General features: G+C 39.6%; 2 protein-coding genes across 5 annotated transcripts in view; one reads left to right on the forward strand and one right to left on the reverse strand.

Annotated features, from left to right (window-relative positions):
* The window catches only part of ZFP91 (ZFP91 zinc finger protein, atypical E3 ubiquitin ligase), a 51,529-nt gene extending 43,713 nt beyond the window's left edge, over nucleotides 1-7,816 (reverse strand). The window contains exons 1-2 of one of the 2 annotated variants that reach the window (XM_080816498.1): nucleotides 7,334-7,816; nucleotides 2,419-2,447 (exon numbers count right to left, since the gene is read on the reverse strand). In XM_080816498.1, coding sequence (XP_080672624.1) covers nucleotides 2,419-2,447; nucleotides 7,334-7,677 — 373 coding nt within the window. In that variant the 5' untranslated portion in view covers nucleotides 7,678-7,816. The remainder of the gene's footprint in view (nucleotides 1-2,418; nucleotides 2,448-7,333) is intronic. The other variant, XM_080816499.1, reaches the window with a different exon arrangement.
* Nucleotides 7,817-8,764: 948 nt separating this feature from the next.
* The window catches only part of LPXN (leupaxin), a 35,130-nt gene continuing 18,695 nt past the window's right edge, over nucleotides 8,765-25,199 (forward strand). Inside the window, exons 1-4 of one of the 3 annotated variants that reach the window (XM_080816520.1) lie at nucleotides 8,809-8,969; nucleotides 10,320-10,449; nucleotides 15,012-15,169; nucleotides 20,785-20,831. Coding sequence is in view for 1 of the 3 variants with exons in the window: in XM_080816518.1 (XP_080672644.1) it covers nucleotides 11,049-11,061; nucleotides 15,012-15,169; nucleotides 20,785-20,831 (218 nt within the window). In the remaining 2 variants the exon portion in view is untranslated. Of the gene's footprint in view, nucleotides 10,450-10,851; nucleotides 11,062-15,011; nucleotides 15,170-20,784; nucleotides 20,832-25,199 lie in introns of those variants that run through there. The other 2 variants (XM_080816519.1, XM_080816518.1) reach the window with 2 other exon arrangements.

Raw genomic sequence — 25,199 nt, forward strand, 5'->3', positions numbered from 1 at the left:
TAATCAGTTAAGTGGTGCTAGACACATAGTGGGATGTTCAACAATTACTTATTCAATGAATTAATAAATTATATGAATATATGAATTAATAAACACTATTTTTGCAAATTTCCATTTGTTTTTATATATACCCATCAGGATTAAATAAATACAGCAAGAACAGGGACCACTATTATTTCAGTGTGAAAAATAAACATGCCACTTTGCAACTTAATTCTAAAACAATAGTGAGTTGTTTTTTGTGTGTGTGCAAAACTATTTGTTCAAACATGTCAAAGGTTGTTATTTTTGACAGAAGGAAAGTATATAATTTCAAGTCGTTTGGAGTAAATAAGAACAATTCTGAAAACAAAACAAAAATCCTGAAAACATCTTATCAATATCCATGAAACAGAGAGCTAGTTGTACCTCTACAAAATATCAAAACCTGTTCAAAGTTTTGAAAAAAACCTCAACCTCTGAAACAAATACAAGTTACTTCAGTTAAAATTCAGCAGACTTAACATGAAAACTATTCCTGAGCAGCAGAACAACTTTCTGAGAAGTGACAAGAAAAAGGAAGAGCTGAGGTGAATTCTAAATATTAAAGAGCACAGGGAAAAGTGACCATCACAGCCTCCATTTCTTTATTCCCTGATCTAGTTGTTTAAATGGAACTAAGAATCAGTTCTTAGGTACCTATATACGATTCGAAGTTGAACAGCTACCGTCAGAGCTGAAGAAATGAAGATGAACCAAGAGATGAGAATGGGAGCCACAGAGCACTTTTTCAAGATTTTACAAACAGCTACCTTTTACTGCGTGTTCACAGGATTCCAGGTAGTGAATTATTTGCAATAAAAGGCAGAACTTGAATTCAAACCCTGAGTTCTAACTCCAGATCCAGAGCATTTAACAAATGAATTAGAACGGGACTGATTTTGAGACTGACATTACCCAGAATGCAGTTTCAATCTTGCCACAGCAGCACAACTATGTAACAAGCCAACTTTTCTTTTAAGAAATCTACACAAAGAGCAATTAATTCATCTCCAACAGGGATTCGAAATTTCCACTACATCCTCCAAGTTCTCCTCAAAGCAACCCAAATAATTCCTTTATACATACTCTTTACACACATGAAGTAATTTTAGCTGGATACAGGCAGGTATGGAGGTTTTGTCTTTTGTTTTAATAACAACTGCTGTGGTACTTGATTGCACCTGTCTCTACATTTCTATCACATCGTAACATTTCAAAATGATCTCTAAATAAGGAGCACAAGACCTCCCATTATTGACATATCCTATTTTTCAAGCAACAGCAGCAACAATACCAAGAATTTGCTAGACAAATTAGTCAGGCAAAGTTTTCTCACAAAAAAAATTTGCCTAGAACAAATACTTCTGCCTGGTAAACTATGAAATACCAGCCTCAGATTCTAAAATTCAGAGAACAAAGAAACCTGATCACTGATAGCTAATTATTTACAAAGCAGCCACCAATTCAAGTTATTGGTTCCTAACCACAGTATCATTCTTCTAAGTAGCATGAAATCCAGGTTTTAAACTTGTCTTATACGTGTTACATATTACATATTCTCAAAGCATTCTTTGTGAAGGGAAAAATCTTATTTTATTTATAAACACCTGCACATATACAATAAACTGGCCAACCTTCGGTTATTAAGTAGATTTCTGTCAGACATAAGAAATGAAATATGCTTAGGAGTTTATCTACTCAAGTTTTAAGTAGGATGCTGTATATTCGAATTTAACATCAAGAAATATAGCCAATAACTACATATATGAATATATTTTATATGAATAACGAATGAGGTCCAGCATATTAGGGGCAATTTTAATAACTCCAATCTGCAAAGCCAGAATGAAATCTTTTTGAAGAAGTGTTTTAAAAGAAAAAGGTGGACATTAGCTTTCCTTTATAATCCAGATAAGCAGAAGACTACATTTAATATATATATTTGGTTTGGTGAAAACCAACCAAATAATCCCGCTAAATTATTCACCAGGCTGAAATTTAGAACACTTTTCTTTCCGCATTCTTCAAACTGCATTTATAATTCCAGTCTCTACCAATACCAAGATTTTGTCTAAGTTTTACTCTCTGTGTTGTGTATCATTCTTCTCCTAGTTACTTTATTACAAATGCAAACAGCTAAAAACAAATTATAATAAACTGACATTAAATAATCTGATTTCCCATCGCTCGGTTTCCAAATAATGCCAAATGTTTCACTAGCCCAAACCTATTAGCTACACAGGTTCTAACTACTCCAATTATTTTATTTTACTAAATGAAAGTCACTTTAAAATGGGAAGATCTGAATTATCAGGCTGAAGATTATTCTATTTCCTATCCGATCATAAAATAATCAGTGTTAATATATATGAGAGATTAAGAATGACCAAGTCTTACCTTTATCAGTTGTTACTTTGTCTACACATCTGAAAGAAATGAGAACCAAATATTAAATGAACAATCTTGCATACATTCCTAAAACACAGATATTTATCTTTCAGGTTCATTTTCAGAGTGATGCAGAACACATCTAGAGTAGTGTGGTCAATAGAACTTTCTGCAGTGATGAAAATATTCTCTATCTATATCTGCACTGTCAAATATGATAGTCACATGTGGCTACTGAGTGCTTGAAACAGCTTGTTTGTAATTGAGGATTGTGAATTTTTAATTTTAATTAATGTAAATTTAAATAGATTCATGCAGCTATACAATCTGTTAGCATACAGCTAGAGTAGCATTCAAAAAGTTTTTAACTGCAAAAAAAAAAGTAATACAAAGAAAATATTGATTTTATTTTATTAAGTGGTTATATAAGAAAGTGTCCTTGTCTTACCAAATGCAGTAACTAGGGGTGAAATAATGTTTGAGACTTTCTCTAAAATACTTCAGGGAAAAAAAAAAGAGGAACAGGGAGATAAAGGTAATAAGCATGGCAGAATCTTGATAACTTCTAAATCTAGTGGTAAATACTGGGCATGGGCATTTCATTGTAGATTTTTTTTTTTACTTTGTGTATACTTGACAATTTTCATAATAAAAATTCAATGAACCTAACAGAAAACCCCGAATTATTCATTTACTATACCCAAGTCAAAAATCTATTTCTACAAAGGCAAAAGATTGGACCTCAGAAATTAATATAACTTGTACTTTACAAATTAGCAACAGTAAAGACTCTAATGTGTTATAGACTGTTAAAAAACGTTTCATGTTTTTAATTTGGTAACATTTCTTTCATTCATAACTGTTAAGCACAGTATAATGAACCTCTACCCTGGAGCCATTACCCAAATTCAAAAGTCCACAGGTCCTGGATCTTTACTATAAAGATGTCACATGGTATCTTGAGCTGGTACAAAGTTTTTTTGTTTTTTTTTTTTAAAGTAAACGTGATGTAAATGAGAACTGTTACGTTACAAAAGAATATCCAAATAAATAGAGATGCAATGTAATACAAATTCTGTTCTCTTTAGAAAGAACAGCTGTCATTTTCTCATCCCACTTTCTTAAACTCTGGGTATTACTTTATTTTAAATTATATCATCAATGTCCCAATTAATAATTAACACAAGACAACCGATCATCCTACCTCTAAAGAGAAGTACAGATGTAATACCTAAATACTGAAACATTACACAATAAACTTCCCTCCAAACACCTTTTGGAATGGGAAGATATTTCTATTACCATACTGATTTCCCTGGGAGGAAAACTTAGAATTTTAAACTTATAGAACTGGAACTTTCTCCAAAGAGCCACAAAAGTTCTTTCAATTCAGAATATTACTGCCTCTTCATTCTCACTAGCCATGATGTTCACCTTTTCCTTACAAAATATATACCAAGAAAGTGTCACTCGAAGGTCTACTACTGTTTTACCTTAAGCAAGAAAATAAAACAAAAATGGAATTCCATATCCCAGAAAATAAAGCAGTATTTTTTTCATTTGGAACCCACCTGAACCTGTAGGAATACCTCTAAGAATACGCAGTTTTAGCCAACAGGGCTACTCAATAGCTAAATCGTAAGTTTAAAAAAGTATTTATTGAAGTTCTATATGAAATGCATTGGCTAGGAAATGCAGAGGACTTATCACAGTAGAATGAAAAGAAGCCTTTTTGCGATTTAACCTAGTCTTAGTTTAATAATTAGTTTCCACGTTAGTAGAAAACATGGGTGTTTTAACTTTATGAATCAGAAAAATCGGTATTATATATATTTAAAATTAGACATGCATGTAAACATCTGCATTTAAAATATAAGAATCTGAACTCTGGAGTTTATGGGCCAAAATACAGCAAATGATGAGCCTAATTCTTAAGGAGTACTGATGTATATAACTTTTCTTCAAATATGGTTTATCTTTCCTTTTAACTGGCTTTAAGTTTTATCTTAAAATGATTTTAGCTTTTAACTTTATGAATTCCTCTTGAGCAAATTCACTAAATAATTATTTCCTTTCACAAGGATTTCCTGCTCTTTTCATTAACTCTTGAATGTTTCAAAGCAAATGAAAATGCTGTTATAAACATAAATTTATATAAAACTGTAACCTAATTATCATTTATACACACTTATGCTTGTAACAAATCATAAATTACCAGTTATAGATGAAGATACCGATTTAAAGAGCTTAAATGACTTGCCTGAGGTCACTTACTGAGTAGCGGAAAGCTGAGAACACAAACTTTGACTATATAGTCCAATGCTTTCTCTACTGCACTACTTTGCCTTCTAGCAGAAAAAGAGGTTTCAATCAGTCCAAATCTCTGTATTTATTGACCTTTTAAACTACTGTGTATTTTGCTGTCTCTTCAATCAAGAGAAACAAATGGAGGCGAAAACAGCTATTACTGAATATTTATAGGAAGAAATGGTGGGACATGGTGAAAGAACCTGAACAGAAGAGGTAATTAAGATACCCTCACGTGTTGTTAGGATAACAGAGAAGGTCAGAAGGTACTTGACCAGGATTCAGTAAATTGATACTCAAAATCTCATAAAATGTCTTGAAGGATTAATTAAATTTCTTAATTAGTTTTAAAGTTTACTTTATCACTTCGAAAATCTGTAAACCACGCATACATTTGACAAACCTCCACTAATGGATGCATCTTCCCCCCATACTGCGAGGTCCTTGAAGGCAAGGGCCATGTCTCATTTACCTTTATAAAGCCTATCCCAGCACAGAACCAGGCCCAGGTATTGCTCAATCATGATTTACCTAGCTGAAATGCTTTAGAACTCCTTTGATTTCCAAGGCACACAGTAAATTAAAAACATGTAACAAATAAATTATCACTATGAAAATTTATTTTAACAATTTAACAATCTGATCAAAACTGCATAACTTAGAATAGTAATTCGGAGACAGTTCCAAGGCTAAGAGAAGGTAAAAGAACACTACTATCTTTTATGATAGTGGATGTGAGAGGGAGGGACACTATCCTCTCACATTAAGACTATCTTTCTCCCCACAGGGAATAACATGAAGAAAAAAGTGAAGGGATTTAATTAAGTCATCTTCATCCAACTTCAACTGTTTTTTTATATTGTAGAAATAAAAAGACCCATAAGTACTTTTTGCCAAGAGTTAGTGAAGAAAACAAACAATGAGATGAAAAAAAAATACTGCACTAGCTGTCATTATCTTAAGATACCATTTCTGTAAGTAAAACTGGTAGTGGTAAAACAGTGGAAGGGAAATGCAGCAAAGAAATCTAGGTGTATTTTACTCTCAAATGGGTAGGTGAGGATGGAAAGGCATTTAAGAAATATATTAAGTTATTAACCTTCTATGGCAACAGAAATAAATAAAAAATTCCAATTCTGCAGCGTTTACATGAGAATCACTACACACCACTTACACCTCTATCCCTCCATCACAACTCAAAACAGTAATTTTTAACAAATATTGTATGTACTATGTACCAGGCTTTGTGTCACATGCTATACTTCTCACTATCTCATATGGATTAACATTATTTCCTACAGATAGTAAAACTAAAGCATACAAATTCATTCAAGAAATTTAATTCAAGTAAGGGTAATGACAGCTCTTTTCAAACCGGTAAAATGAAATACAGAGTCTTAAAATTTTTGTGACTGTGAAATTCATCTATAGCAATTAGAATCCTAATTGCAGCCAAGTGATTTGTAAGTACAGATCTTTGTTGTCGAAAGAACTGTAGTTACACAAATTCTCTAAATTATGTTAACTTAAATTTTGAAGCAGATCTAATACCACAACCTGACACCTTTTCATTTTTCTTTCTGAGAAGCTTCTAAGGCAAGCAAGCAAGTCAGAGACTTACTTCTTTATTTTGGAACAGGTGTGTTTCAAGTTTTAAATTTGGTATAAGCCAAATCTTGCCATAATCTCTCTGGGAGGGAGCACTTAAAACTCTTGATTTCCCCACTTTAATTTCCCCTTTTATCAACTTTTTTCACTTGAAAGTCAAAAGACACAAATGTTTTCAATTAACGAATTCAATGCCTAATATGATTAACTTCTACAATTTACAAACACATGCACTTCGGTATTTTCAACATAGGAACATTTTAATACTAACAATTTAAAATTTAAAATGTATGGCCCCTCCACTATCTCTAGATAATAAGGTAATTCCTTACAGAGTAGTCTAATTTGTAAGGACTAAACTCCTACACTAAAACATAAGCACAAGTAGACAAGCAAAAACGAAACAAAACAAAAAACACACTAAAAAAACCATGCTAGTCTCGAGTGAAAGACTGGCAGAGCCACGTTTTACCCTAAGTACCAGATTTGTAAAACAAGTGGAACGTGATGTGAAAATTTAGCAGAGTGGAAAAAGCTACATGAAGCTACCAGTACAACTGCCTCTTGAGCTAATTAATTGGGGGGGGGGGGCGCGGACACGCACACTTCCGAAGGCTAAGATTGTGCTGATTTCCTAATGGGGATGTGATGTAATACTGGAGAGCCGCCGAACGAGGGGGACAGGCTGACAAAGGGAGTGCAGATGCCAGAGTGCGGGCGAAGCCTGCGGCGGCAGGGAAGGGGAGGGTCACTACAGAGCAAAAGAGGTGTATCCCACAAAGGACGACTTCAGGAGAGGGGAAGTGGCCCCACAGACCGAGGACACGGGGGGAGGGCCAAAGAGCGGCGGTAAGGCAGCTAGCAGGGGAGCGGCGTGACATCTGGCGTGCGAGCCGGCAGGGGGCAGAGCAGGCAGGATGTCACGTGGAGTGGGCGCTACGGGAGCCGAGAGGGTTGCGTGCGGACAGAGGGGGGTCTTTCCCACCGCCTGAAAGACTGCGTTACTCACAGGAGTCGCGGACTCTTCTTGCCCTGAGCTGGAGACGGGGGCTTCGCGGCCTGGGACTGCTGCCCTGGGGCGTCGGGAGGCCTGGCGCTGGGGCTGCTCCTCCGCCGGCGGGGATACTCGGCCTTCCTCCGGCGAGACACAGCGGCGGCGGCGGCGGCCGCAGCGGCCCGGCCCCGGTCTCGACCTCCCCTCAGCACGCGGCTGCTAGTGGTCCCCGCAGGCGCCGCCGCCGCCGCAGGGTTATGTTGTTGGGGCTCCTCTGGAGCCGCCTTGGCCGCCGCCGCCTCTCCCCCTTCCTGGTCCTGCTGCTCCGGGGGTCTCGGCTCTTCCGTCTCCCCCGGCATCGGGGCTCGTCCGTCCCCCACCCCCTCGTCCCAGGCGGCGGAGGCGGCGGCAGCCGCGGCGCTGCTCCCCCCGCCCCCTTTGCCTCCCGGAGCGTCCGGCTCAATCTCACTCAGCGCTCCTCTTTCCCCCCCCTCCCCTCCGCCCGGCTCCGAGGGCGCCCCCCCCCCCGCCCCCTGCCACTCAAGGCCCGCTACCGCTGGCGGCGCGCGCGCGCGCCCGCCACAGACGTTCAGCGGACCAATCGGAGAGGAGGGACGGCTTCTTTGCTCTGCCCCTCGTGGTCTCTCACGCAGCTACGTCCCCGGTTCCCTCCCCCACCCCTTCCTTCAACCAATCAGGAAACGGCTCCAAGGGAGCGCGCGAGGTTTCCTTCCCCGCGCACCCGTTCTCACCGTTAAACGGCTGTGTCTCGCGACAATCCTAAAGTGACCTTCCTCCACCCCCACCCCCTGCGCCACGAGCTCAACGCGCGCTGGGGGCAGTGGGAGGAGCAGGTCCCGCGAGGAGATTGGTGGGAGGAAAACGCACCTTTTCCCCCGCCTCGCGCGCACGCTGGACTGGCTGCGCGCGCACCTGCCTCCCTAAGGAGCCGCTAATGCCACAGGGCTCTTTCTATCCTTCTTCCTTAAGCCGCGGAAGGAGCCTTGGCGTTCTTCTGCCTCCACCCCGATCCCACTTTCCTGTGTGTGGCCTTTCTGTCCCCAGCGCCGCCAGGTCTTGCGGGAAGAAGGGGGAAATTTTTTGAGTTGTCGCTTCTCCTTTAAGAAAAAAAACCCCGTCGACTGCCGGATGAAAGTCTCTGAAAAAATGGCGGCGGTAGAACAGAGGCGGGGTCGTGAGGGCAAGGATGGCCCGCCTCTTGGCGCATGCGCGGGGTTAACTTGTCAGAAGGCATCTTGGGAAATGAAGTCTCATATAGCCTAAGCGTTAGGGAAAAAAAAAAAAGATGAGAAAGAAGGAGCGGAGAGGATGCTGGGAGGTTTTTGACTGATGCACGATGGGAAAGGTAGTTTACTTTTTCTGCAGTAGGCGTTTGCGCTTTCAGGGAGGTAGTGTTTCCGGGTTAGGCCGCGACACCCGCACAGATCCGAGCAGAAATGGCAAACCAGTTGCTGGTCGGGATAGCTTGGGATGGTTTTCCCGACTTTTTAAGTTGGTGTTGGCGAAACGTTTCTTGGGTGGCCACGTCAGTACCCCTTAGTTCGGGTTGGTTACTCCGCACCTCCTAGCGTTCTTGCCTGCAGTATTCGCCTCGTCATTCTGTGACTCACTAACCTGTGAGCTCCTGGAGGTCAGGGACTGAATCGGGATCTGTCAGGTGCTCAGGGCGGAACACAATTCCCACCACTCATTTGGGTCTTAATAAAAGTCTGGAAATTGTAAAGTTGATGTTCTACTAAATGTTTTCGGTGCCAAGGAGCTGGCGTCGCCTGCTTAACTTGGCTGTGGTCCCTGGGCTGCGGGGAAAGAGGAAGGGGGAAGGGTTGTCAGCGTGGTTCTGTGACCTACTCACAGAAACCGAAGGCCTCCTTCGTGCTCCCTGTCTCGAAGCCACTTGGCTTCTGTGGTTTTGAATGTTTCTGCTGCACAGGAAGCACAGTCAGAAAAGCAGCTTTGTCAGAAATTACTTTAATGTCCACTAGCGCGTGCAACTAAATTATCCTAATGCGTCAAATGGCAGTTTCCATTTGTTTTCCATCTTGCATTCAGTGACAGCAGTGGGTTACCAGCATTCCTTTCATGCACTATAATCAAGGAGCGGTTTGAAAGAACGGTTCTTAACCCTGGAAAATAAAGCATCTGGGGATAACCTCCCCCCCGCCCCCACACACACACTCACAGAAAGCGGATGGAAACAAGATCTTGGGATCCAATTCTAAATTTCACATTAATCATTCATTTAAACTGCAGATACAATCTAATATTTGCAAGCCAAGGGCCGAAGTGCATTTTTCCTTTCAGTATTTTGGCTCAGTTACCACCACAGATTAGGCTAATGTTTTATATTCTCCAAGTGTTCTGCACTTTCATAGGACCAGTGACATTTCAGTTGTAAAAACTATTATGGATTAGTGAGGATGGGAATTTTTTCAAACCCATTTGGACTTTTGAAGCAGACTTTTGGAACAGCACTGACATCCAATGGCTGCTCCAAGTAATGCAGAGCAGGAATCTCCTTTTTATTAAAAAAAAAAAAAAAAAAAAAAAATCAGCATCACAATGGAAAGGGAGAATGAATGATTCCTTTACATCACCCAAAAAAAGACCATGTATTGCAGAAGAAAGATCACAGGGATTGAAATTAAATCTGGATTATAGTAAATAGTAAAGCTACCTGTAATTCTGTTACCTTTAGGAAGTTACTATCCCTTGAATCTATTTCACCACTGGTAAAAATGGAGATAGTATTATGTTTCACAGAGCCATAATTATAGTTCTTTACATACTGCTGTCTTGTATTTGGCCTTTTGTAAATGTTTTATTTCATTCAAGGTGAGTAAAATCACAATGCTAAAAAAGGTGAAAAAAAGTTAATCTCAGAGTCCCTTTTCAGAGAAACTGCTATTAGGCAACATAACTAGGCAGAAATTATCCTTCCCTGAGACATTTGCAGCTAAACACCTTGTGTCTTGTCTTCCAGTTTTATTCTTCATGATCACTATAACTGTTCGTGTTTTGGACCACAGAAAGAACCAATAGCCCTGAAAATCCAAATGTGACAGCTACTCTGCACTGCTTTTAATGGATTTACAGTCTACACAGGAAAGCAGGTAAGCATAATTTCTGGATCATTGAGTAAATAAAGACAGCAAAATGAATTGGTTGCTGGTTAACTCTGATGGAAATTTTATGAAGGAAACCACTTCCGTGGTCATCAGTTTCTCTCTCACACACACACACACACACACACACTCACACTGACACAAATACAGCAGGTTTTCTGATGCACAGTCACAGTGGGATACCCACACTGGGGAAAAACGTAAGTGCAAGTCTGCTACCCCATGAATTCAAAATGAATCCTGGTGCATAGTAGGTGCTCAATTTTTCAAAGTTAATTTTGAATCTCGCCCTTGCCAATGCACTAACAGAACTCAAATCCTACTACCCATCTTTCTATGTCCCATTTTCAAAACTCTAACTTATAAAAAAAAGAAAGAAAGAAAAAAGAACGAAAGAAGAAAGGAAAGGAAAAAAAAAAAACTCTCCAAATCAAAAGAGAGGAAGTGCTAAGCAAATACAGGAACCAAAAGGGTTATAGAGGCTGCTTCACGCTGTCTCACTCAGTTCCTTTGCGGTCCTCTTCTTCAGCACATGCCACAGCAGTTCCTCACAACCTGTGGGACCTGAGCATCTTGGGTGTGTGACAATGGAAGAGTTGGGTGAGTGAGGACCTTCTTGGAGGAGAAACTCTGGGGGAATGAAGACTTGGCTGCCATCTCTGTGGTGGGGTATACTTCTAGCCAGAGGGAGGGTGGTGGTAGAAGATTTTGCTTCCACTTCCCTCATGACCTCAGTCCAACCAAGAGTGAAGCATGAGGAACTATGATTGTTTGGGGGAACTATTGGTTCACTCTTTTCAGTGGCACAAATAGGCTGAAAATTTGGTGCTCACCAGGGTAAACTATGCACAAATACTTTTGGACCGAATTGTGATTTTATTATGAGTATTTGCCCCTTGGGAGCTGTTGCAGGTCATAGGTTGGTCACACAGTTGGCACCTACAGATTTGTGATTTAGGAAGAAAAGAAGAAAAGGGAGAGGGATAAAAGGGGTGTTATAAGGAAAAGAAATGGAATAGAAGAACAAGAATGAGGGATCTGTAAACGTTGGAGCAAGGCCAGGGTGGTTTCATTTGTTCCATGGTTTAGTAGTAAAACAAGGAGAATTAGCGCTAAAACTCTAGTGATTCTGTTGCTAAGCTTTTTATTCAGAGGAATTCTGAAGTAACAGATTACTGTGGCCTGCAAATATGATACTCTTTCCATTTCAAACAATTAAAACCAGCAGTGAAACAATTGGTCACATTGCTCAGACAGATCCCTGACTTCCAATCTTTGGAGTAATGGAAGGTTTGTAATTCTTGGGATTCATTCCTTTTCCTTTGCTGACTTTTGTTGCTGGCATCCTTATTAACACTAAGTCACTAACCTTTTACTCAATTTCCAAGCTGTATCAATTCCACAGTGTTCTGGGTTTTTGTATGTTTGGCGTACATCAGAAGTGTGAACAACGTAAAACGTGTCTTGCATATTGTCTTGGTGGTGGTGTTAATTGTTCGCAGCGTAATTTGAGAACTAGAAGAGCAGAGAGGAAGATAAGCAAATTACAGGAGGGAAGAGATGTTAATGAAGAGGGAAAGGTGGTATTTAATAAATATTGAGCTGTTTTGGAGGTAAAGTCTATTTTGAAGCTTGGGGCAGAAAGTATTTTGGACTTGGAGCAGAAACCAGATTCTTAACTTAGTGTGAGAGTAGCGAAGTTCACATTTCTGCCTGAGTTCAAAGTCCAGCTCCCCGCATCTAGCCCTTCTTTCTTATTTTAGCAATACCTAATGGCTTTCCTGTGGGTAATTCAAAAGGAAAGTAATACCTATTTAGTGACTTAAACTAAAACTTGACATTTTTACATATATTAATCATGTTAGTGTCTGAAGCAACTCTCTGAAATAAGTATTATCTGCTTTTTTTTTTCTTCCAATGAGATAACTAAGAAAAACAATAAATGTTTTCAGCATCACTCCCCGGAGCCCCTGACACCAAAACTGATTAAGCTACAAGGCAATCTCCTCTTTTAGCAGTGCATTGGCTCAGGTATTCCAACCAATAGAACAACCCAGGTAATTTTAAAAAATTAAAAATTAGATTTGCACAGTTTTCCACTACTTGAGCAGGATGAATGGTAGAGGAATCTGGTCCAGAAATGTAGAAAGTACCAAGCCACCTGGAAGGTGACATTCATGTAATCTCTCTTTGTTCAGATTGTCAGTAGCTCAGTAACTACCCAGACTTAGGGTTGGTCATTCTTCCCTGCTGCAGAGAAATAGGGTGCAAGACAGGTCAGCAAAGGCAGGCAGTATTTCCTTTTTGCAGTACTTCCTCCAACATTGATGGTTTGTTTCTGTCCTGCAGATTTTACCTAAACTTTCATTACTCGGGGATGCTAGATAAAGGGGAACCAGGAACAGATTCTGGCTCTGAATGAAATCATTCCAATCCAATGAGATCCCCCAAGAGACCTCACCTTATTCCTTTTATGTTAGTGTTGATGTTACCGGATTTCTGCAGATGAAGAGCTACAGGGAAGGACTACAGAGTTTTCCATCTAATACCTCCCTCCACCCCTCATAATCCCACATTTATCATACTGAAATTAGTCATCTGCAAATTACGGGATCTGGCAGAAGGCAAGAAAATATTGGGTGTTGGTGTTATGTGCAATCCTAGGAAACGGGAAGAGAAAGCCCTGTTAACTCATGACCCAGAAGGGGGAGTTTCACTAACTTTGGTTCACTGATGCTTCTAAGGGTAACCTTCTCCTCTTAGAGATGTGGTTTGCTTCTCTTACAGACAGTATCCCTTCTCCTCTAATCTTTACTATAAATGTCTTTTTATTTTGAATCCAAGAAGATCCATGATGTCTGGTTAGAGCAAAGCTTAGAAAATAGAAAAGGGCTATATCTTAATAGAGGGGTATAGAACAAAAAATTGGAACCCAGAAGTTTGGCATTCAATCTGGCTAGTAAAGTTATGAGAAAATGAGTTTTTCTTTCTCTTTCCACATTCGTTTTTTTTCTTTTTTCCTCCTTTTAAAAAAAGGTTTGATTATGAGGAATTTTAAAATATACAGAAGTGAAGAAAATAGTTTAATGAAATCTAGTATACTCATCAACCAGCTTAACAATGATCAACTCTTGGTCAGTCTTGTTTCATTAATACACCCATCCATTCCTTTCAGTCCTGGATTATTTTAAAGCAATATCAGATATGTCATTGGTAAATATGTCCCTATAGCCCTTAATTTGCAGAAATCAAACAATGTCAAATAGTATAATCCACTGTTTTGCAAACTTTTAAAAATCATGACCTGTGGTAAAAAAATCTACCAGAGATCCACTAATGGTTCTCAACCCATAATTTGAAAAAAATTGCAATAGAATTGCTTGATTGCGTAGATGAGGAAATGGCTTCAGAGAAGAGCGTATCGTGCCCAGATGATCCTGAGAATCCACATGAAGATGGGGACTGGAATTTTTGACATGAAGTTAGTGCAGGGGCTACGATCAGATAGCCCAGGATTAGACAGGATGTGCATCGGTAACAGTGTGACACTACTTTTTTCTTTTTCTTTTCTTTTTTTTTCTTTTTTTTTTATTTTTTAGAGGAAGAGGTTGGTTGGGGCAGAGGAAGGGGGAGAGAGAGAATCTTAAAGCAGGCTCCACAGGGCTCAGTCTCACAACCCTGAAATTATGATCTGAGCTGAAATCAAAAGTTGAATGCTTAGCCAACGGAGCAACCCAGGTGCCCCAGTCTCTTTCTTGGTCTACAAGATAAGGACAATAATATCACCTGCCTTAAAGCTTTAGGATGACTAAATGAAATACAGAAATTCCTGAGCATAGTGCCTGTAATGTGTAAATTTTTATTAATTATTATTAATTTCATTGTAACAGAAAAGTATTTTGATACTTGTAAAGTACATTGGTTTTTTCCAAGAAAACTACAGCAGAAACAAATCTCAAGATTTGGATTGCAACGCCATCTTGTTTGATTTTGCAATATCTATTTTCTCCTTGATTCCCCCCCCCTTTTTTTTTACCTTATATGCCTTAAAAGACAGACTACTCCTACTTTGTTTTGAAAATTTTGTTCCTGCTTGGGATATAAGAAAATAATAATCAGGGTTAAGAAAAAGCATTACTGTGTTGGTACATTTAGAAAAAAAAAACAACTGTTATACATTTCTGGTAGGAAAAATATATAGGATTTACTTTTTTTCTAATTGGGGATCTTTGTGGGCAACCCACCCTAAATGAGTGATAAAAATTAGTACCCTGCCGTATAAGAAGTCAAATTCTTGAGAGATGCTGTGAAATTGGATGTAACCATAGAAAATAGGTCACAGTATGTGGAGACATTAAACATCCTCTGGGAGAATAGACCACATCTTGAAATAAAATAAGAAGTAAGGGAAGATATTGAAGATAGTCTTAACCCAAGAGAGAAGAAGGAGGTGAATGGAGGCACAGGGGTGATATTTAAGGGGGAAATCATCCCAGAAGAGGAATTATCCCATGTTCTGTATTATGATTCTCTTGTATCTTATGATATAGATGCCTTATTGGAGGAACTGGAACACTCCACCCTCCAGGACAGTGATGAACCCTCCAGCCCAGCTCCTCTTCCCCTGGATCAGTGCTCCAGAAAGGACAGTGACCTTGCTGAGACTTCAGAGACCCGTTCTGTTCAGAATGATACAAGTCCCTTGCCGGTAACTTTTCATTTATTAGAGTACCTTGAATATACATAGTTTGAGTGCCTTTCTGAAAATTAATTGTATCTTACATAAAATGTTGTGAAAGGAGAATCATGTATCCAGGAAAGAGAAAAAAAAATCCCTCTATGATAACTTGAAGGTTGTTGTTTTTGGAAAGGATGAGAATTCAGAAAATCATCACAGAAGAATAAGCCTTTGAGAACTGGACTTTTTCTAATGAGGGCACGGTAACACAGTATTCCCTCATTTCCTCAGAATATTCTAGTATGAGTCCCTGGGTATGGGAGCTGCATGTTGCAGTTTGACTGGAATGGCACTCACCAAGACCGGGGGTGGGGAGTCACCTGGGCGAGGCCAAGTGGCAGCTCAGACAAGTCTTTTCAGCATGACTTTTTTTTTTTTTTTTTTTTTAAAGATTTTATTTATTTATTTGACAGAGAGAGATCACAAGTAGGCAGAGAGGCAGGCAGAGAGAGAGGAGGAAGCAGGCTTCCTGCTGAGCAGAGAGCCCGATGCGGGGCTCGATCCCAGGACCCCGGGATCATGACCTGAGCCAAAGGCAGAGGCTTTAACCTACTGAGCCACACAGGCGCCCCTCAGCATGACTTTTTAAGGTCATAACTTTCCAGGTCTTATTTTCTGTTGAATGTATTAGGAAACTCAATTATTAGTATACCTACAGATGGTGATGCTCTAGGGAACCAACAACACAAACAAGCTAAACTCATAAAAATGATATGTAAGAAAAACCCAGAAATCCAGTTTATTAATTTCTGGCTAGAGTCAAAACCATTCAGGTAGAACAGAGAATAGTGTTTGCTGATACATATCTTCCCTTGCTGTTGGTAAGTCTACATGAATCTACTTTATAATTAGGAAGTTGCTTGATGAGAATGGAATTAGTTTAAGAGGAATTAAGTAGATACCCTTCGTATGTGGTGCTTTGAACTACAATATTCTGATTCATCTGTGTACGCTTGGTATGAAATCACAGGTTGCGTGGACCTGAAGTTTGAGCCTGTGTTTTGTTCCCCCTTTAACTGTTCTTCCCTCCAGCTACATATACATGGTTTTAAGGATGCACATTTATTTCTCTGCTAGGAAGATATTGTCTTTTCTCCTCAATGCAAGATCATAGCCACAGGCTCTTAGCTGGTTTGCTACACTTGCCCCCTGCATTTTATTTTCAGAATAGCAGCCAGAGTGATCCTGTAAAACTTAGATCATGTCATTCCTCTACTCAGAACCCCACTGTGAATTTCCATCTGCATTTGAAGTAAAAGCCATGGTCTTGATGCTGACCTAAGTGGGGTGACTATATGTCTTGGTTCACTTGGAAGAGCCCTGGGTTTTTGCTTGTTTTCTCAACATTCTGTTATTGGCTTTGCCATTTACCCTAGATTTCCCATATTTTATGAAGTTTTCTTATTAGTATTCCCACTAACATAAACCAGCATGGGTTGATAGACCTCCGTTTGGCTCTTCTGGCTTCTTCCAACGTCTCCTCTAGTAGCATGTGAAATATATTCAGTGAACAGAGTTCTAACTTTATTATGGCTCAATCCAAAAGATGGCTAATGATAACTCATCTCTTCTTTTCCTGATCCTGTTCAGACAAATCCTAACTGGTAAGCACCCTTTCAGGGATAATATGCAGGGTGCTGTTTGTTAAAGCTAAGAGCTTAAGCACAGTCAGGAACGGCCAACTCCTCTGGTCTTAGGTGGTGGCAGGAAAACTTTTGAGGCTTTTCCTCCAGCTGGCCATTTGGTATACCACCGCTTATGTTCATGAGGTGCATGGAGCCTCCTCAGGGTCAGAGAAAAATATGGGAACCTGTGGCTTAATGTCATACAAATTGTGTTTAGGAAATAGAGGCTAAGCATTGCCATTGAGTGTAGCATAACCTAAACGTTCCTGGTAAAGCAGTTTTGGTCTTAATTGTATACGTAAAGCTGTAGCTATTTATTTTATTATTTGGCAATGCTTTTATTTTTGCAGTAGATGCTTTTAGCAGCATTTGGCTGAAACCAAAACCAAATCCAAAATTACATGTTTAGTCTTCTCAAGAAATTGATGACGGATGTGTAATTTGCACAAAATATTTGCCAACATTTCCTGGCCGCACTGGAGGCAAGTGGAGAGGTTACTGCCCCCTTGGAAGACAGGAAGACACAGCTATGGGGAAGAAGCATCAGCCTCTCCTTCAGAAGTTAATAGTTTAAGAAGAGTGTGCCCGATGCTTTGTGTACAGTTGCAGGAGTTGTGTCTGCCTGTCAGAGGGAAGCACGCCTTCCTGTTTGGATCAAGTGATGCCTCTAAATTGGTTTTGCTCATTTTCAGTTTCAAGGTATCTTGTGCTTGTAACTAAAGTAAACGTGGTGATTGAATTGGCTCCTTTTGTAAGCCACCAAATAATGTCAGCTTTATATCAGTGCCACCTCAGTCAGAAGATTTGTTAATTCCAAAAACTTTTGTTTTTTTTTCATCCAATCCAAAGGATCTAAATAAAAATACTTGGACATTCATTCTTCTGTCAAAAAGAATCGAAACATCTGATATTGTTCATGCCGTGGTAGATTAAGTTGAAAGTTCAACACTGAAGACAAAGTGGGTGGGGGGGTTTTTTGGTGGTAATATGAATACAGGTTTTGGTGGAGCACAGATTTATAGTAAAAAAAATGTTCTTTACAGATGTAAAAACCTATAAAGCAGAAACGTGCTTGGAATTGGTTGTGATGTACACAAAATTCACGACTGCCTCCAAAGAAGGTGCAGGATTCCACCAATCAAAATAGAAACTGCAAATGTCAAAATTTACAAATATGTACTTACACAATTGCAGTGCATATATATAACTCGTCTACAAAGCTCTCGTGACAGAAGCTGATGTTGAATACGGAGACATTTCAGCATGGCTGCATAGGCTTTTTCTGTGTTGCCTGTCATCCATCAGATTTTAGAAATGCCTGAGCCTTTGAAAAAATGCTTTGTAAAGCAACTTAAATATAGGTTGCATTATGTGCAAAATCAGTCAGAAATATTTAATCAGATTATTCAGTGAAGGTAGCATGAAAATTCAGCTTTTGAAGCTTTTAGCAAGTTGCAATTATGTAAAACAAAGCTTGCAAAAAGGAAGGAGCTCAAATGTCTCTTGACAAAAGCTAGGGAGGAATTGAACAAGTTAAAAGATGAGAGCTCAAATGTCTTAATTACCTAATTTGAAAATTGTGCTTTGGAAAAATCTTGCCTTTGATGGAGTTTCTAATTTTAATTGGATAAATTTATATTCTCCACCAGAATGGGATAGAATTGTGAAGGCCTATGATTTTGCAGTATCTACATTTGGCAAAATGTTAAAAAGAATTATGAATAGAGACAACTTAAGAGCTCATCTTGTAAAAACATTACTGAAGAAAGGTGCTCTGAGTGGAGGCAGAAATATAGCACCTGTGAAAATATTGGGGTAGAAATATTTATACATTTTAATATGAGAAACAATTGAGGATATCCTCCATTTAGCAGAATATGTCCTGAACTTAGAGAATTAGCAGCAGTCAGCAGGAGTATTTTCTCAATTTAAAAAATAATGGTTTACAGAGAAACATCAATTAAAAGTGTCAGCAACTTCAAAATATATTAACCATAAAATGCAGCTCTGGAGAAGTTTGCAGTTTTATTAAAAACTATGAAAATAACAAGATCATATTTTTAAAAAGTTATCTTTCAAGAATGAAACCAAGGGGAAAAAAAAGATATCTTTCAGAAAAATTTCCGCATCACAACGTTAGAGACAACAATGGCTAGGTAACCAATTAAGGTATGTGAGTCTATATCAAGAATAATTATCTACTGTGCTGTTTAAAAATATTCAGATAATTAATATAAAAGTTTTGTTTTGTTTAATTATTGTTTAGGGACAACTGTGTGGCTCATTTGGTTAACCATCCGACTCCTCATTTTGGCTCAGGTCATGATCTCAGGGTCGTGAGATGGAGCCTCACATCAGACTCCTCCTCAACCGGGGAGTCTGCCTGAGATTCTCTCTCCTTCTCCCTCTGCCCCTCCCCTGCATGTGCTCACTCTCTCTCTCTAAAATAAATAAATCTTAGAAGAAATTGATGTTTACAGCTACATGTCATTTAAAAGTATTCTAGAAAATTTTATTTTGAAAATAAGTTTTCAGGGCATCTGGGTGGCTCAGTGGGTTAAGCCTCTGCCTTCAGCTCGGGTCATGATCTCAGGGTCTGGGATCGAGCCCTGCATTAGGCTCTCTGCTCGGTGGGGAGCCTGCTTCCCCCAATCTTTCTCTGCCTGCCTCTCTGCCTACTTGTGATCTCTGTCTGTCAAATAAGTAAATCTTTAAAAAGAAAAAAAAAGTTTTCAACAGAAGTATTTTGTAGGTCCATCAATACAATAAAACCAAATTTTTAGTCAATAAATATATATTTAAAAATTATGTGGTATTATTTTTGGTACCTTCCCCTCATTCACTTTCAAGAACATCCCAGTCTGAACAATAAATTATATGGTCACCCCACCTGCTTGATCTGGCCCCTTTTACCCCCATCCCCATCTCACCAGTTCACTGTGCAGGCTCCCCCGGCCTCCTTTCTGTTCCACAGAGGGCCCCCTGGACCGTGTTCCCTCTGAAATCTGCTTACCTTTCTCACCTTCTATGAGTCCTCACTCAAGTGTCGCATTCTCTGTGAGTCCTTCCCTGATCAATATATTTTTAATTGCCATCTCTCCCCCATTTCTCATCTCCCGCCTTCTGATGAGTTTTACGTACTAATAGATTTATTCTTTTTCTTACTAATTTTTTTTTTTTTAATTACCTGTTTCTCACCACCATAGTGTAAGGTTAGGACAGACAAGTTTTGTTTGTTCGTTTGTTTTTCAACTGCTGCATCCCTGGCCCTGGCACATGACAGGCACTCAATCAATATTTGTTCAATAAATAAATGAGCTGCTGGTCAACTACCCTTTAAGGACACACATTATTATTTTTTTTAATATGTTAAATTTAGTCGTGTTATAGTTTTCCCCTAGACACTATCCTATCTAGTTAAGGGGCTTTGTTCTGATTCATTTTGTTTATTTATTTATTTGTTTGTTTTTAAAGATTTAAAAAAAAATTGTATATTTGACAGAGAGAGATCACAAGTAGGCAGAGAGGCAGGCAGAGAGAGAGGGAAACAGGCTCCCTGCTGAGCAGAGAGCCCGATGCGGGACTTGATCCCAGGACCCTGAGATCATGACCTGAGCGGAAGGCAGAGCCTTAACCCACTGATCCACCAGGAACCCTGTTCTGATTCATTTTGTTTGTTTTGTGGTTCCTATGTGAGTACAATCCACTTCCCGATTTCTTGCTCTGGGGGCAGGGAGAGGGACGCTATTATTTGTTCCCATTGCCAACTGCTCTGCTTAGAATGTGGCCTTTTGCTGTAGGATGGCTGGTATTTCTCGTCTTGTGAATGATCTCAGAGATATGCTAGTTATCAGTCCCATTTAGAAGCTAAAAACATCCTCTAATTCAGGGTGTAGATGAGTGCCAACATTCTTCTAAAGACACTTATTCTCTGCTTTCTCTGTCACTTATATGTCTTAGGTACAGCTCGTGTATACGACCCATATCCAGGAGCCCAATATCTACAGGTATGTTTTTTATTAAATATTTTTTAAAAAAGTTAAAGTTATGAGATAATTGTTACCATCCATCCATGTTTGGACAACAGTTTGCTTTAGCGTGTGTTCATTATTAGACTCCTGCTAAGTCCCTCCTCCTCTTCCACAGTGTTTGAGCAGAGGTTGAATTCTGCCAAGCTCACAAGCTCACTTGGCAGTTACTCAGGGTATGTGACTTCTAGATGGGCTGTCCAGGCTGGTGGGCTCTGCTGTTTCCTTCACCACCTGAAAAAAGTGTACATAGTTGGAGTCACCACATATGTTTTGGCCGGGCCACACTAAATAGCATGCTCCAGTTCGTGGAAGAGGAAACACCTAACGAAACTTCAGCAAAATGCCAAAACCAGATCTAGGATCAGGGTCAGACTGAGACAAGAGGGTCTCTGCAGCAGACTACCGAAAATATACTTCTAATGAATCAGTACTTCTTCTTTCTATATTTGCTCAAGATGTATTTAGCCGGGTAAGGGGGTTTCCTTTTAAAAACGTTACGTACTGAAGCAGATCCACTTACTAAATCGTTTCTGCTGGCCAAGGCTGCTTTTCTTGTTCTCTCTTCAGGTAGTGGTTGTAACTTAAAAAAAAAAAAAAGACAAAGAAAATCAGACAGCTTTCTGGGAAACAAATTGAAGGGCTTAACTAATTAAAAGGGAAACAAGATAGCAAAGGCTTATGCTCGTAAAGAGTATCACACCACACCTTATTTGGTTCTAGAATTGCCACCAGTAGTGCACCCATAGGACGCCAAATAAGGGAAGGACCTGTGTTATCATGAAGTCTTTTTATAACTTCCCACCTGAGGACACTTTCTACTTCGATGGGAGTAAGGCCAGTTTATTAATATAATTTCCAGTTTATGCCAGTTCCAGGAGACTGCCTAGTGGGATGTCCCCTAGACAACCCTGTCCATCCTTTTTGTAAAAAAAAGAAAATCAAAATAAGCAAAACAACGACAAAATAGTGCCTGGCATGCATAGGCTTTCACTAAATACTGACTTTTAAAAACTAGGATACCAGGACTTCAATAGAAATATTAGTGACCACAGGCCCCCAGAACGTAAAAACCAGCATGACCAACAGCGATTTTCCTGTGTATCTGGCATTGTGATCAATTGATGGCATGCCAGTGTCTAAGTCTTTGATCTTTTTCCCACCGGACCCATTTCTTTCTCTTTTCTTGGTCTGCTCTGTATTCCAGGGGAGCTGATGCCTGTTGGCTTTCTCGGGCTTCGACCAGTGGGAGGCACTGTGCAGAGAGCTGGAGGGCGGAAGGCAGGGCAAGTCAGGACGGGTCCTCCCCTAGTCTCTCCATCCCGGTCAGCAGCTACACCTCATTTATGGCTTTGGCTAGAGCAAGACCATCTGCTGCAGTTCCAGCATGTGCCTCTCTGCCTTGGCCCCTGGCTTTTAGTAACTTTGCCTTTTGTTGTTGGTGGTGGTGGTGGTCCCTTTGGCCTAATGGCTACCTGCTGTGGCTAATCTCTGAGTTACTTTAATATCTTTTGTTTGCTTCTTTAGTTCTGCCATCACCTGTGTAATCAAACTTCTGGATTGAATTCCTTCTGCTTACTCCCAGTGTGTTTGCATTTTCCTGAGTGGGCAGTGACTGATTTACCTCCCCCAGTACAGAGTGATACTTGCCCTGTCTATCTGTGTGGGAGACTGATAGGAAATCCAGGTGGCCTCATCAATGTGTAATAAACTGATGCAAATCCCTATGACTGGCGTAACTCAGAGCCGATAAGGCTCCCAGGTACAGATAGCGCTTGAGACTCAGAAACTAGACTCCACGTCCACGATTTCCTCCAGCTTGCTTAAATGAACTGAATGTTACTCCCAACCTTGAAACTGTATTCGATACTAAGTGATGCGATCGTATTTCTAGTGTAGTTATATATCAAGAGCAATATGAAGTTATATATCAAGAGCAATATGAGCAATAATTTAGAAATGTGCACATGAACAAAAATAATTTTGGTAAGAATAAAGAAAAAAAAATTGATAAAAAAAATTATGGAGGAGTGAACGGGAAAACTCCAGCACACAGAAGCCCCTCACATGAGGAGTCTGTATTCTTTTAAACACATCTCTTGTATTTGGATCTTATTAAAATCGCTGACTCATGAATTAGACTGTTGTTCGTGACGTTGCAAAGCACTTTTACCATCTTCAAGATATGAGGGGACACCTCAAAGGAGCTTTGATTTCGAGGTTCCTCTCTTTTTTGGAACACTTCCTGTAGTGATGTAATCACCAACTCTTTAAGGCCTCTCCATTCTTATTTAGAATATTATATTGTTGACTCAGTTACTATTAGGTTATCACAAAAATGGTCTACTTCTCTTTCCTTACTGCTCTAGGACTCTTGCTAAAAATCGGTAAGTATTTTTTTTTTAGTAAGCACAAGGATGCCCCAACTGTGAGATGGACAGGTTTTTAGGATCATACAGACCCATACAAGAAGCTACATTTAGGGGCGCCTGGATGGCTCAGTCGGTTAAGCATATGCCTTCGGCTCAGGTCATGATCCCAGGGTCCTGGCTTGGTGGGAAGCCTGCTTCTCCCTCTCCTATTCCCCCTGCTTGTGTTCCCTCTCTTACTGTGTCTCTCTCTGCCAAATGAATAAATAAAATCTTAAAAAAAAAAAAAAGCCACCTTTATTCTACACGGGGAAACGGAGCAGAGAGTGTGCTGACAGTCCTGCTGCTTTTGTACTTTCAAGACACATGCCTATGGCAGCAAGGACGAAGGGATTATGATCCCAAAGTGTTGTAAGGAGCTCCCTGCACTTTCTTGGACTCCTTCAAGGACCAAATCAGGCAGGTGCATACCTGACCATTTTTGTTCCTGGATTAAAGAAACAAACAAACAAAATTGTGCCTGGCAGGAGGCTATGTTATACCTAAAAGACAAAATCTTTTATCTTCAAAGGGGAAGGTACCCACTTCCTCCTACTTTTTTCTTATAGCTAAATACTCAAACATAAGTAAATCAGTAGGGGACATGTGGTACCCAAAAGATAGTCTTTTTTCTTTAAGAGAAGAAGATGTTTTCCTTCTGCCTTTTTGCTGGTTGGTAAACACACAAAAATAAGTAAACTAGTACATCTGTGTTTTCATTTTTTGAAAATATTTAGTGGAAGACTTACAATATTTGGTTTTACTTATGGCTTTGTGTGCGTGTGTGCTTGTGTATATGTGTTTGTGAGAGAGGGAAAGAGAGAGAGAGAGAGAGAGGGAGGGAGGGTCAGAGTCAGTTTGGTGGGTTGTTAGCTAAGCTTAGTTAATGCTGATTACAGCATTACTCCAGAGTCTGTTACCTATATGATTCAGTGTTTCCACTTCTCAAAATTTACTCTATGAAAATCAGATATGGATGCAAATATTTATATACTGTATTATAACAGTGAAAATCAGAAACAGTCTAGGTGTCTAATGATAAGTAGTTTAATAAATTCTGGTACATTCTGCATTTGAAAGCTGGATAACTTTTAAGCATCGTTTTGGAGGATAGTTGAGCATGGTGTTAGAGATCATAAGCTTTGCAGACTGTAGGCCCAAACTCTGTTATTTACCAGCTGTATTATATGGAGCAAAGTTTTTTACTTCTCTAAGCCTCAGTTTTTTCTTCTGGGGGTGAGAATACCTAACTCTTAAGGTTGTTATTAGTATTTAGGGATAACATGTGTAAAACCCTTTATGGAGGGCCTGGTATAGGGTGGACAGTAAGCACTAGCCATGGATGCAAAGTTGGATAAGAAAATAAAGATTTGGAAAATGTTCACTTTAAGATATGAAAAAAGGTCATTCTAATTTTCCAAAATTAGGCACAGTCATAGAAGGGCGTAGTTGGTGTAAGCCAACATGTCCAGAGTAATTAATTGCCTCTCAAAAGAAGGATTATATGTGATTTTAATTTTTTCTTTATATTTCTCTGCAGTTTTAAAATTTTCTATACTTACATGAACTTTATATTTAGCCTTTTAATAGTAAAAATAACTTTAATAATTCAGAAATATACAGAGTAAAAAGTTAGACCACCTCCCTTCGAATGTATCCTCCTACCACCTAATTGCTATCCCCATAGGTAACTGCTGTCAGATATGTCTCCTTACACACCTTTGTGTATGTAAAATGACACTTATGTATATGTGCTTATAAATTTACATGAATGGAAGGATAAATTTCATACTGTTGTGAGCTTTGCTTTTTTAAGTTAACAATGTATCTGAGAAATCTTCCTTAGTTTGTGGCGCCTCGATGGCTCAGTTGGTTAAGTGCCTGCCCTCTGCTCAGGTCATGATCCCAGGGTCCTGGGATCAAGTCCCACATTGGGCTC

The sequence above is a fragment of the Martes martes genome, assembly GCF_963455335.1.
Source record: "Martes martes genome assembly, chromosome: 10".
In the NCBI taxonomy this organism is placed as follows: Eukaryota; Metazoa; Chordata; class Mammalia; order Carnivora; family Mustelidae; genus Martes; species Martes martes.